Here is an 11,277-nt window from a genome sequence, read left to right as displayed (position 1 = left end):
GGTTGCCATTTCCTACTCCAGGGTATCTTCCTGACCCAGGGATCGGACCTGTGTCTCTTCACGTCTCCTGCATTGCAGGAGGATTCTTGACCACTAGTCCCACCTGTAATAGAAAACAAAGGTTCTTCTCGATTACATCCCTAACTCAGGATTCACAAGAGCATCAGTAATTTTTTTTTAAAGAATCTACACAGCCAGGATCTCCCTCTGTGTTCCATGGACCTTGGTCATCCTCCTCCGCCCCAGACTCCGGTGGGGGTACCAGGAGGGCTAGAGGCACTGCCCCCCAGAGCAAGCACCTGCCCCGGGGTGGCTATTTAAACCTAAATTCAAATGCAGTAAAAGCAGAAGTCCAGTTCCTCAGAGGCACTAGGCACACGTGGCTGCCGTCTGGAAGGCAGTTACAGAACATTTCTGTCATTGCAAAAGTTTTGTTGACAGTGCTTGGGCAGGAGCAATGGTGAAACTGGGCTCAGGTCATGGGGCCTGACTGTCGTGGCTTCGCCCCTTGTCACGTGAGCCAGTGAGAGAGTGGAGAATTCGCTGTGGGCTCTAGGATGCCTTTTTCCCTTGAAGTCATCAGTGTGTGTGGAGAGGTGTGCGTCTGTTCCCACTGGACTGGCTTCTGTGAAGAGGACTCATTTCCTTGACTGGCGCCAGCCCTGTGTCAGACTGGTTCCAGTGCCAGGTTTCCTCATCTGTGAAATGGGGATACTCACAGGCATGAATGAGTCCCTGTGGATAAAACTCTGAGAACAGTGTTTGGAGGGTTGGATTTGCTCCCGAGAGATGGCAGTTGTCAGCACTGTCATTGTCACCTCCTATGGGGCAGGTGCGCCCTCCGCTGGGCTGGGCAGCACAGAGAGGAGCTTCTGGACCTTCTCCCCCACCCTGTCTTTTGAAGCCGCAGGCGCCCCAGAGAACAGCACCCCGGTGGAGGCAGAGCCCAGCCAGTGGGCGTGCAAGGTGTGTTCAGCCACCTTCCTGGAGCTGCAGCTGCTGAATGGTAAGGGCCAGGCGCCTGCTGGGCCAGACGCCAGGGAGTCCCCGGCTGCGTTCACCGAGATGCGCACTGTCACTTCCATCGGGGAGGATGTCGGGATTCCCCTGGCTTCGCTCCTGGCCTGTGTCCTGCAGGCCTCCTCCCAGGGATCTGTGCTTTGCCTTGAAGTCCTCTGCGTGTCTGGCGCTGAGGGATCTTGTTTTCTTTCCGCCAACTCAGCAGAGTAGTTCAGTTGGGGAGGAGGGTAGTGGGGGCTGTCTCTGTTTTTGTGGCCTAAGTGTTTTCAGACTGGTGGATTCATCATAAGCATCTTCTGCAGAGCACCTGTTGGGCCACTTGGAACAATCCAAGAGCGGCGCCCCAGCTGGCCAGCAGGAGTCGGCCCCGGAGAAGGAAGCAGATGTGCCCCGGGGGGAACCTGCTGAGGTTCCCAAGACTGTCAGTGCCACCAAAGAGCAGAAGAAAAAGCCTCGAAGGGGAAGAAAACCCAAAACATCCAAACCAGAGCAGCCTCTAGTCATTGTTGAAGGCAAGGAGCCAGCAGGTGAGGGCAGTCCTGGGGGAGGAGCCAGCTCGGGGGCGTGGTCCTGGGGAGGAGCCATCTTGGGGCGTGGCCCTGGGGGAGGAGTGATGATAGCGGGGAGGGGCCTGAGGCCATATTGCCTCCTTGCCAGGCAGGAAAACTTGGTCCAGAGTCTTCATGGGGGTGCTGTCTAAGCCCTGCTCTTGCTGTGAACCAGCTCTTTCGAGTACAGCTTACTCCCAGTGCGGTTGGTAGAATGCGTGGGCTGTGAACTTTGATAGGCGGGTTCGCCAGTGTAGGCGGTCGTCTGGACAGAACATTTCAATCTCCTCAGCCACCCATCCCGGGAGCTCTGTGCTCAGCATCTTCCAGGCCACATGTGGAAAAGACTCGCCCACGTTGGGCTTCCTTCGGTGCCGAGCCATGTCAGTCCATCCTGTGGGTGCTCCAGCGTCTGCTCCCTGTCTCCCGTGAACGGGCATGCAGCTGCGCTCTGGGCCATGGCTAAAGGTGTTACTCTGACTCTATAGTAGCCTCAGTTGAGTTTGGAGGGAACTGGGTCTCTCGGGTGAGGGGTCCCCACGAGACCATGTCCCCTCAGCCCTCATGGCCTCACCAGAAGTGCCACCAGATTCCTGGCGGGTCTGGCATGTAGGGACCAGACTTGATGCTCAGACACTCGTGAGTCCCCTCACTGCCTTCCTCATTGACCACCCACTGGGCAGTTTTTCTTCTTGCTGTCTGCTGTAGCCTAGGATTTCTTGTGAGTGACAAGAAGTTCTTGTTCTCTCTCAGAATTAAAGAGAATTCAGAGGAGCAGCCCTCAGATAATATTGTCAGGAGAAGTGGTTTAAGCTTCCCCTGGACAGTCTCCATACTTCTCTACAAGAAGAAAAGACAGAAAGAAGTGAAAAGCTTATTAAGTGATTATTTCACTAATTATTAGTTGCATTAGGAAGACACATCATAGTAGGTGAAGTAGATAAACCTTTTTGTGTAATCTTCCCATATTTCATTTGTCTAGAGGGTCAGTCCTGGGTGCCTATTACTGTGGCCATTTGATATTTAGCTCTTACAGAAAATGATCATTTGCTTTTAAGCATACGGTGACTTGTGTAATTACAGAAATTAGTATTCCTAAATCTCTGTCAGGATGAGTTTAATAAGTCATAAGTCCCTACTATATATCAAAGTGTTTCGTTTTAGGTGGTATGAGAAGGGATTGAAATAGAGTCATGACTCCTGTGGTTTTAAAAAGAATCACAGATTCCAACTCCAGTTTTGAGTTAAGAATAACATTTTGCTGTTTTCAATCTGCAGGCAAAGGTGTGGATTCTAAAGTATTGCTGTTTTTTTTCCCTCTGTCAATCTTGTGACCCGTGTCTACGGCATCGGCCTAGCTGCGGCCCCTTGGGCCTGTCGTCTGGGTTCAGCTGTGTTCTGTCCACGGCTCCGGCAGTGACACAGCTTGTCTCATCCCCTCCTTGCAGAGCAAGTGACTGAGATCATGACTGAGGTTGAGCCTATGACTGCAACGCCAGACGAGCGGATCATGGAGCTTGTTCTGGGAAAGCTGGCTGCCACCCCCAGCGACACCAGCTCAGTGCCAAAGTAAGTCCCAGCATGGCACTCGGCCTGGCTTCACAGGCAACAGTATGTGGTGGCTAATCCATTTCAGAGGGAAAGCCTGACGAGAGGGAATGGTTTACTTCTTTTGGGAAATGCACATGTATGGGGAGCAGCAGGAATGTCCTGGAGCTCAGGGAGTTAATAGTGCAGCTTCTGTGAAAATAGATGAAAAGCCTTTTTATTGTAGTAAAATACACATAGTATACAATTTATCATCTTAGCCATTTTTAAGTGTCTGGTTCAGTGGTTTCAAATACATTCACATCTTTGTGCAACCTTCCATCCATCTCCAGAATTGTTTCATCTTCCCCAAGATGAAACTCCATCCTTATGAAATACTAACTCCCCATCTCCCCCTCTCCAGCCCCTGGCACCCACTATTCTGCTTTCTGTCTCTGCGAAGACCTTACAGGAGGTACTCGTGTCTCTCAGGACCTCGTATAAATGGATCGCACATGTTTGTCCTTTTGTGACTGGTTTACTTCACTTAGCGTAATGCCCTCGAGGTCCATCCATGTTGCAGCAGGTATTGGAGTGTCCTTCTGGTTTAAGTCGGAATACTACTCCATCATGCGGGAGGACCACACTTGGTTCATCCACTCCTCCACCAGCTGATACTTGCGTTGTGCCTAGCAAGGCTGCTATGATGGAACAGTTTGTATCTGAACTTCTGTAAGTCTAATATCCTGCATTTCTCTTTTTATGAATGAGGAAAATGTTTATATTTTAGCTATTATTCTTGGTAATTTTTTGCCCTGAAGTTGAATAAGCCTATGACAGTTTTTCAGGTCCTTTTTGGAGTGCAGCCTTCAGTGTCAAAGCATGCCTGGTCCTAGACAGTCCAGGAAGCTGTGCAAAAACAGAGCAGAGCAGAGCAGTATCAGAAATGGTGAGCGTGACCTACTTATTCATGCTCCATCTTATTGCCCAGAGGATTTCAGTAACTTACTGCTAGAAACACATTTAATAGGGAGAAGAAGTTTGCAAAAATCAGGTTCAGGGAAGATATGAAACAGGGTAGAGGCAAGTGAAGAAAGCAGAAGAGATGGGGTCACTCTGGCCAACACATTAACTGAGGTCCAGGCTTCTGGTGACCAGAGTTAATGCCGAAGGAAGTGAGTGGCTGGTGTGGAAAAAGTTGAGTGATGCCACTGAACATTCAGGGTGTTTGCCTTCCAGAGACATTCAGGGTGTCTCCCTTATCCAGAAGCCCCAAAGCTGGGGGACACCTGAGCCCAACACTCCCCTCCGGTGTCGAGCTAGGAAGATTCGACAGGCGCTCTTTCCAGGACAACTAACCTTGAACTTCTCTCCCCAACGACCCTGCCTCCCACCCGCCTCACCAGCCTGTGCGTCTCTCCCGCAGGTTTCCGCATCACCAGAGCAGCACCATCACCCTCAAGAGGAGCCTAATCCTCTCGAGCCGGCACGGCATCCGGCGGAAGGTGGTGCGGCAGCTGGGCGAGCATAGGCGGGTATACCAGTGTAGTATCTGCAGCAAGGTCTTCCAGAACAGCAGCAACCTGAGCAGGCACGTGCGCTCGCACGGTGAGTCCCTGCCGCCGCCACGTCCGCCCCGGGGGCCAGGCGGCGGCCCCAGGTGGGTACCATGGTCTCGGTGCGCCTGGAGGAGTGACACGCTCATCACTGGCTGGTCTTTAGGTGACAAGCTGTTTAAATGCGAGGAATGTGCCAAGTTATTCAGCCGCAAGGAGAGCCTGAAGCAGCACGTCTCGTACAAGCACAGCAGAAACGAGGTGGGTGACGGAGGAAACCAGAGAAATGATGACTGGAGAGTCCCAGGCAAGGGGAGTGGGGAGAGGGAGCCGGAGGGGGCCGAGATAGGCCGGGGCCTGGCGGGGTGCTGCCGGGGATCGGGGAGGAGCCGGAGGCCAATGTGGGCACCGAGGTCACCTGGATGCTTCTCTTTCCAGGGCAATGGGTCAGCCAGGCATGGTTCGTGTTTCTAAGCTGGGTGGGAGGGTAGCAGAGGGAGGGGCTGTGAGAAATGACATTGCTGGAGCAGCTCCCTTGAGGAGAGGGTGTCCCAGCTGCCCCACCACGGCCTCCGCCCCCCCCCCCCCACCCCGCCTTCTCCCACCAGGTCGACAGTGAGTACAGATACAGGTGTGGCACCTGCGAGAAGACCTTCCGCATCCAGAGCGCGCTGGAGTTTCACAACTGCCGCACAGGTGAGCGGCCCCGCCCAGCGCTCAGGCACAGGTACCTGGCGGGGCGGGAACCAGGTGCTCCAGCAGGGGGTGATGGTGAATTTAACTGGTAACCTCACCTTTAAGATTCTGCACCATTTGGTTTGCTTTCAAGCAGCTGCTATGCTAAGACATGCAGGTGGAGAGTTCCCATTTAAAAGAGAATTTATTTTATTTCCTACTATTCATCAAAAGCAGCTGCATATGGTTGCATTTGCAGCTTCCCTGGTGGCGCTACTGGTAGAGAATCCTCCTGCCAGTGCAGGAGATGCAGGTTCCATCCACGGGTCAGGAAGATCCCCTGGAAGAGGGCCTGGCAACCCACTCCAGTATTCTTGCCTGGAGAATCCTATGGACAGAGGAGCCTGATGGGCTACAGTCCATGGGGCCACAAAGAGCTGGACACGATTGAGTGACTAAGCATGCACATGGCTGCATTTGAGACTGGGGAGGTTTCATCCTCACCAAGAATGTTGAGCGGCCGAGGAGGGTTTGTTCGGGGATCAAGGGAGAAGTACGTGCCGAGGTGGGGTCACGGCTGGAGGAGTGGGCGTCTGCCTCTTTATCAGTAGGACCTTCCTCAGCCGTCCACCCTCCTCCCTCCATGGACCCACCCGTGTCTAGCAAAGGCCTGGCTGCTCCCTCTTACCAGCTGGTTTTGCTCTGAGCCTGCCTCTGTCCCTGGTCTCCACTCATGACCTGGACCTTCGTCTGCTTGTGTGTGGCTGATGCCATATGCTCAGATCAGCCTGTGGCCAGGATGGGTTGCTGGGCCTAGCCAAGCATCCTGAGCTCAGTGTCTGGCCAGCTCACAGCTGGTGAGCGCACATGATGTACATAAATCCCTGAGGATGGCCAGGAGACAGCTGTGCGGGACTCAGCCAGTCGGGGTGGCCTCTGTCTGGCACCCCGTGGGTGAAGGCTCGCTGTCTCCATCCCCACCCTGGGAGGATGGACACTGGGGAGGGTCACTGTTGTCTTTTCGGCCTCTCTTCTCGGAATCATGGCACCTGGGCAGGGGTGGGTGGGAGGGGGTACTGGGGGCAGCCAGCTTAGACACTTCCCAAGTTAGCACTTAATTCCGAATCCCCTTCCATTGACCCTCCATATGGGTCCCTGTTCACTCTGACTGTGCTGGTTCTTGTTAAGGTGCTGGCCAGTCCTCCTCTTGGGGCATCCTTACCCACCCATCATATCCACCATCGCTGCCCTCCCTGCCGGCTCCTGCTCCTGCAGGCTCTGCTCTGTCCCTTTGTTTGATTCATGTGCTTGTTCCGCTCTGCGGGCTTCTGTTGGAAACCAAGGCTGTTTCCTCCACCCACGGTGGGGCTTTTCTGAAGTGGCAGGTGAGTCTTGTCTCACTTGAGCTCAGGCTGCTCTGCAGTGTCAGTCACGGGGTGAAGGGGACTTGGAAGCTTCCAGGTGGATCCATATAATGCACCCTGCCACCTGCAATCTGCAGTCCAGTGTGCCCCAAACCTGGGGAAACCCACCAATTTTTGATGTCATATCAGTCAAATTGTTCACTTAGGATGGCTTTCTTACTATTCTCTGGAACTCTGCATTCACTTAGGAATATCTTTCCCTTTCTCCTTTGCGTTTCACTGTTCTTCCTTTCTCAGATACTTGTAAGGCCTTCTCAGACAACCACTCTGCCTTCTTGCATCTTTTTCTTGGGGATGGTTTTGGTCACCACCTCCTGCACAATGTTACAAACTGTCCATCGTTCTGCCTACCTATTACTATCTATCTGTAGTTCTATCTGTCAGTCTACCAGATCTAGTCCCTTCAGTCTATTCGTCACCTCCACTGTATAATCATAAGGGATTTGATTTAGGTCATACCTGAATGGCCTAGTGGTTTTCCCTACTTTGTTCAATTTGAGCCTGAATTTTGTAGTAAGGAGCTGATGATCTGAGCCACAGTCAATTCCAGGTCTTGTTTTTGCTGACTATATGAACAATGCAAAGAAATAGGGGAAAACGATAGAATGGGAAAGACTAGATATCTCTTTAAGAAAATTGGAGAGATCAAGGGAACATTTCATGCAAAGATGGGCACAATAAAGGACAAAAACAGCAAGAACCTAACAGGAGCAGAAGATATTAAGAAGAGGTGGCAAGAATATACAGAAGAACTATACAAAAAAGGTCTTAACGATCCAGGTAACTATGATGGTGTGATCACTTGCTTACATCCAGACATCCTAGATTGTGAAGTCAGGTGGGCATTAGGAAGCGTCACTTTGAACAAAGCTAGTAGAGGTGATGGAATTCCAGCTAAGCTATTTAAATCCTAAAAGATGATGCTTTGAAAGTGCTGGACTCAATATGCCAGCAAATTTGGAAAACTCAGCAGTGGCCACAGCACTGGAAAACATCAGTTTTCATTCCAATCCCAAAGAAGAACAATGCCAAAGAAAGTTCAAACTACCACACAGTTGTACTCATTTCACATGCCAGCAAGATTATGCTCAAACTCCTTCAAGTGATGCTTGTACAGTATGTGAACCGAGAACTTCCAGATGTACAAACTAGATTTAGAAAAGGCAGAGGAACCAGAGATCAAATTGTCAACATATGCTGGATCATAGAAAGAGCAAGGTAATTAAAAAAAAAAATCTACTTCTGCTTCATTGCCTAAGCTAAAGCCTTTGACTGTGTGGATCACAACAAACTGAAGAATATTCTTAATGAGATGGGAATACCAGACTATCTTACCTGTCTCTTATGAAACCTGTATGCAGGTCAAGAAGCAACAGTTAGACCTGGACATGGAGCCACAGACTGGTTCCAAATTGGGAAAGGTGTACATGAAGGCTGTATACTGTCACCCTGCATATTTAACTTCTACGCAGAGTACATCATGTGAAATGCAGGGCTGGATGAAGCACAAGCTGGAATCAAGATTGCCAGGAGAAATATCAATAACCTCAGATATGAAGATGTTACCAGTCTAAAGGCAGAAAGTGAAGAGGAATTAAAAAGCCTCTTGATGAAAGTCAAAGAGGAGATTGAAAAAAGCTGGCTTAAAACTCAGCATTCAAGAAACTAAGATCTTGGCATTCAGCCCTGTCACATGACAAGTAGATGGGGAAACCGTGGAAACAGCGTCAGATTTAATTTTCTTGGGCTCCAGAATCTATGCGGATGGTGATTGCAGCCATGAAATTAAAAGACACTTGCACCTTGGAAGAATAGCTATGACAAACCTAGACAGTGTATTAAAAAGCAGAGAGATTACTTTGCTTACAAAGGTCTGTCTAGTCAAAGCTGTGGTTTTTCCAGTGGTCATGTCTGGATGTGAGAGTTGGAGGGAGTATAGAGAAGACTGAGCACCAAAGAATGGATGCATTCAAACCGTGGTGCTGGAGAAGACTCTTGAGAGTCTCTTGGACTGCAAGGAGATCCAACTAGTCTATTCCTAAAGGAAATCAGTCCTGAATATTCATTGAAAGAACTGATGCTGAAGCTGAAGCTCCAGTACTTTGGCCACCTGATGTGAAGAACTGACTCATTGGAAGAGACCCTGATGCTGGGAAAGATTGAAGCCGGAAGCAGAAGGGGACGACAGAAGATGAGATGGTTGGATGGCATCACTGACTCAACCGACATGAGTTTGCACAAACTCTGGGAGATAGTGAAGGACAGAGAAGTCTGGTGTGCTGCAGTTCATAGGGTCGCAAAGAGTGGGACACATGTTAGCCTTAGCAACCAAGCAACAGTCATTTGGGCCTCAGCTGACCTTGGTGCCCAGTGGGACGATGGCGCCCCACGTGGCCATGCTCGGTTCTGCAGGAGCACGCTGGGTGAGTGGAGGGTGATACAGGTCATTTGGTGAGACTGGCTCAAAGCTGAGGAAGAGAAGTTGTCCTTTTTTTATCTTTATTTCTCTGGACACAAATGAAACAGAATGTTTGAAGACAAAGCAGCAGTTGCTACATGTCAGCAGAAAATTCTGTTAAAAGAGACGCTTGTGGTTCTTTGTTATATAGAAGTACCAGAGCAGCAGTGGGTTGAAGTATAATTTCTCTGTAATTTCAAACGTTAGAAGTTTTGAATGGAAAACAAAGGATAAACCGGGAACTGAGCTGATTTGTGTCCTATATATTTGCACCATTATACTTTTGTATAGTACTCACATTAGGAGAATGTATCTTCCATAGGCTGTTAAGTCAGGGATTTGTGTGAGCTTTGAAATGATGATTTCTTGGGCTTTTCTCAAGGTTTTGCTTGGCGGAGCCTGTCCTGGGTGTGAGGAGGTGTAAGTCTAACTCCTGTAAATGGCCCTCATCTGCTCTCAGCCTTTTTGAGGGAGCTAGAGAAGAGCTGAGGTTCACGTCTAGGCCATCGGGCAAGACAGAGCCACCTGGGCTCCCGTGCAGCCAGGCCCCTGGAAATCTTCCATCCTGTCTTCTGCACACCTACCCTTCACCAGAGCCTGCATGTCAAGCTGCACTCCCAGGTTTGCAAGCCTTGGAGTTGCCTGTCCTTGAGACCAGAGAAAGTCCAGAGACAGCGACAGAGACATTACCTTACACGTCAGAAACATAGGTTCTGAAGCCACAGCTGCCTCTGCTATACATACACACACACACACACACACACACACACACACACACACACACCCCATTTCTGGGGGGAGATTGCCTCTGCTGTACACACACACCCCCCATTTATAGGGGGAGATTGCCTTCAGGCTGGCTTGTCAGTTACCAGGGAGTCCAGCAGCTGGGCACACCCCTTCCAGCCCCTCAGGTTAACAGCCAGGACCAGCACGAGGGCAGGTATTTCCCTTGAATGAACTAGCAGGTGGAGTCTTTCTGGCCTAAGGATTAGGACAGTCCCTAGCTGAGACAGAAAGCAAGCGGTTCATGTGAATGGAGGGGAGACAGATGCTGGTCAAGCAGGAGGTGGACAGAGAGCTGGAGGACGGCCGTCCCGCGTGGCCTGACCACACACCACGTAATAGGTATTCGTTGTCAGTAGTCTGCATTTCGTCAAAAGATCAGTGTAGACCTCGAGGGCAGCAGGATTATGGGTGGGAGAAGGTTGTCTTTGAGCACCTGTCTGGATTCCTGAGCTGGTGACAGGTGGATGCCACACCGGGAAAAGCCGCCCGAGCTGACAGCCTGGCCCGGCAGCTGCTCCAGCTCCACTATCGTGGGGCAGAGGCCACCTCCGTGGGTTGGGAAAGGCTGGAAGTGGGTTGTCTCCATTGGCTGGGAGGGACTCGTTAGGGAGAGAGGGAGCTGAAGTCCAAGGGCTGCACTGTACTTTCCATCTGTCGGGTTCCATCTGGGGCTCATGGGGCCAACCTGCCCAGGAGGGACACTCACCTGTGTGGTTTGGGAGGCCCAGGATGGCTGGGGCCTCCAGTAATCTGATGGGATAGCTCTGTAAGGTGTTGTTCAGTCGTTCACTTGTGTTTGACTCTGCGACCCCATGGACTGCAGCATACTAGGCCTTCCTGTCCTTCACTATTTCCCAGGGTTTGCTCAGACTCATGTACACTGAGTCAGTGATGCCATCCAGCCATCTCATCCTCTATCATCCCCTTCTCCTCCTGCCCTCAATCTTTCCCAGCATCAAGGTCTTTTCCAGTGAGTTGGCTCTTCACATCAGGTGGCCAAAGTGTTGGAGCGTCAGCTTTAGCATGCTGGAAGGTGTGGCCCTTCACTAAGCAGGATGGCAGATGCCCTGGTCTCGGGTCTTGTTCCTAAGAATCAATGCTAGGGAAATCTAGTTGGGGAAAAAAAAAAAGAAAGTTACCAAGAAATACTAAATTGTCTGCAATATCAAAAATAATGAAGAAAATTGTGATACATGAACTGAGTAGACTATTATGCAGCCATTAAAATAAGTCTGAAAATCTTTGCCTGCTGAGTGCATGTGCTGCACACACTTGCACAA

At 50.6% G+C, this 11,277-nt stretch overlaps 1 protein-coding gene across 2 annotated transcripts in view; it reads left to right on the top strand.

Moving 5' to 3' along the window:
- Positions 1-11,277, top strand: part of PRDM15 (PR/SET domain 15) — a 63,938-nt gene that overhangs the window by 29,103 nt on the left and 23,558 nt on the right. For both annotated transcript variants that reach the window (XM_069581497.1, XM_069581506.1), the window contains exons 6-11: positions 905-1,006; positions 1,323-1,547; positions 3,017-3,137; positions 4,522-4,703; positions 4,818-4,912; positions 5,260-5,347. In XM_069581497.1, coding sequence (XP_069437598.1) covers positions 905-1,006; positions 1,323-1,547; positions 3,017-3,137; positions 4,522-4,703; positions 4,818-4,912; positions 5,260-5,347 — 813 coding nt within the window. The remainder of the gene's footprint in view (positions 1-904; positions 1,007-1,322; positions 1,548-3,016; positions 3,138-4,521; positions 4,704-4,817; positions 4,913-5,259; positions 5,348-11,277) is intronic.

This window comes from Ovis canadensis, chromosome 1, assembly GCF_042477335.2.
Source record: "Ovis canadensis isolate MfBH-ARS-UI-01 breed Bighorn chromosome 1, ARS-UI_OviCan_v2, whole genome shotgun sequence".
NCBI lineage: Eukaryota > Metazoa > Chordata > Mammalia > Artiodactyla > Bovidae > Ovis > Ovis canadensis.
The sequence above is the reverse complement of the archived record's forward strand: the minus strand, read 5'-3'. Positions and strand labels throughout refer to the sequence as shown.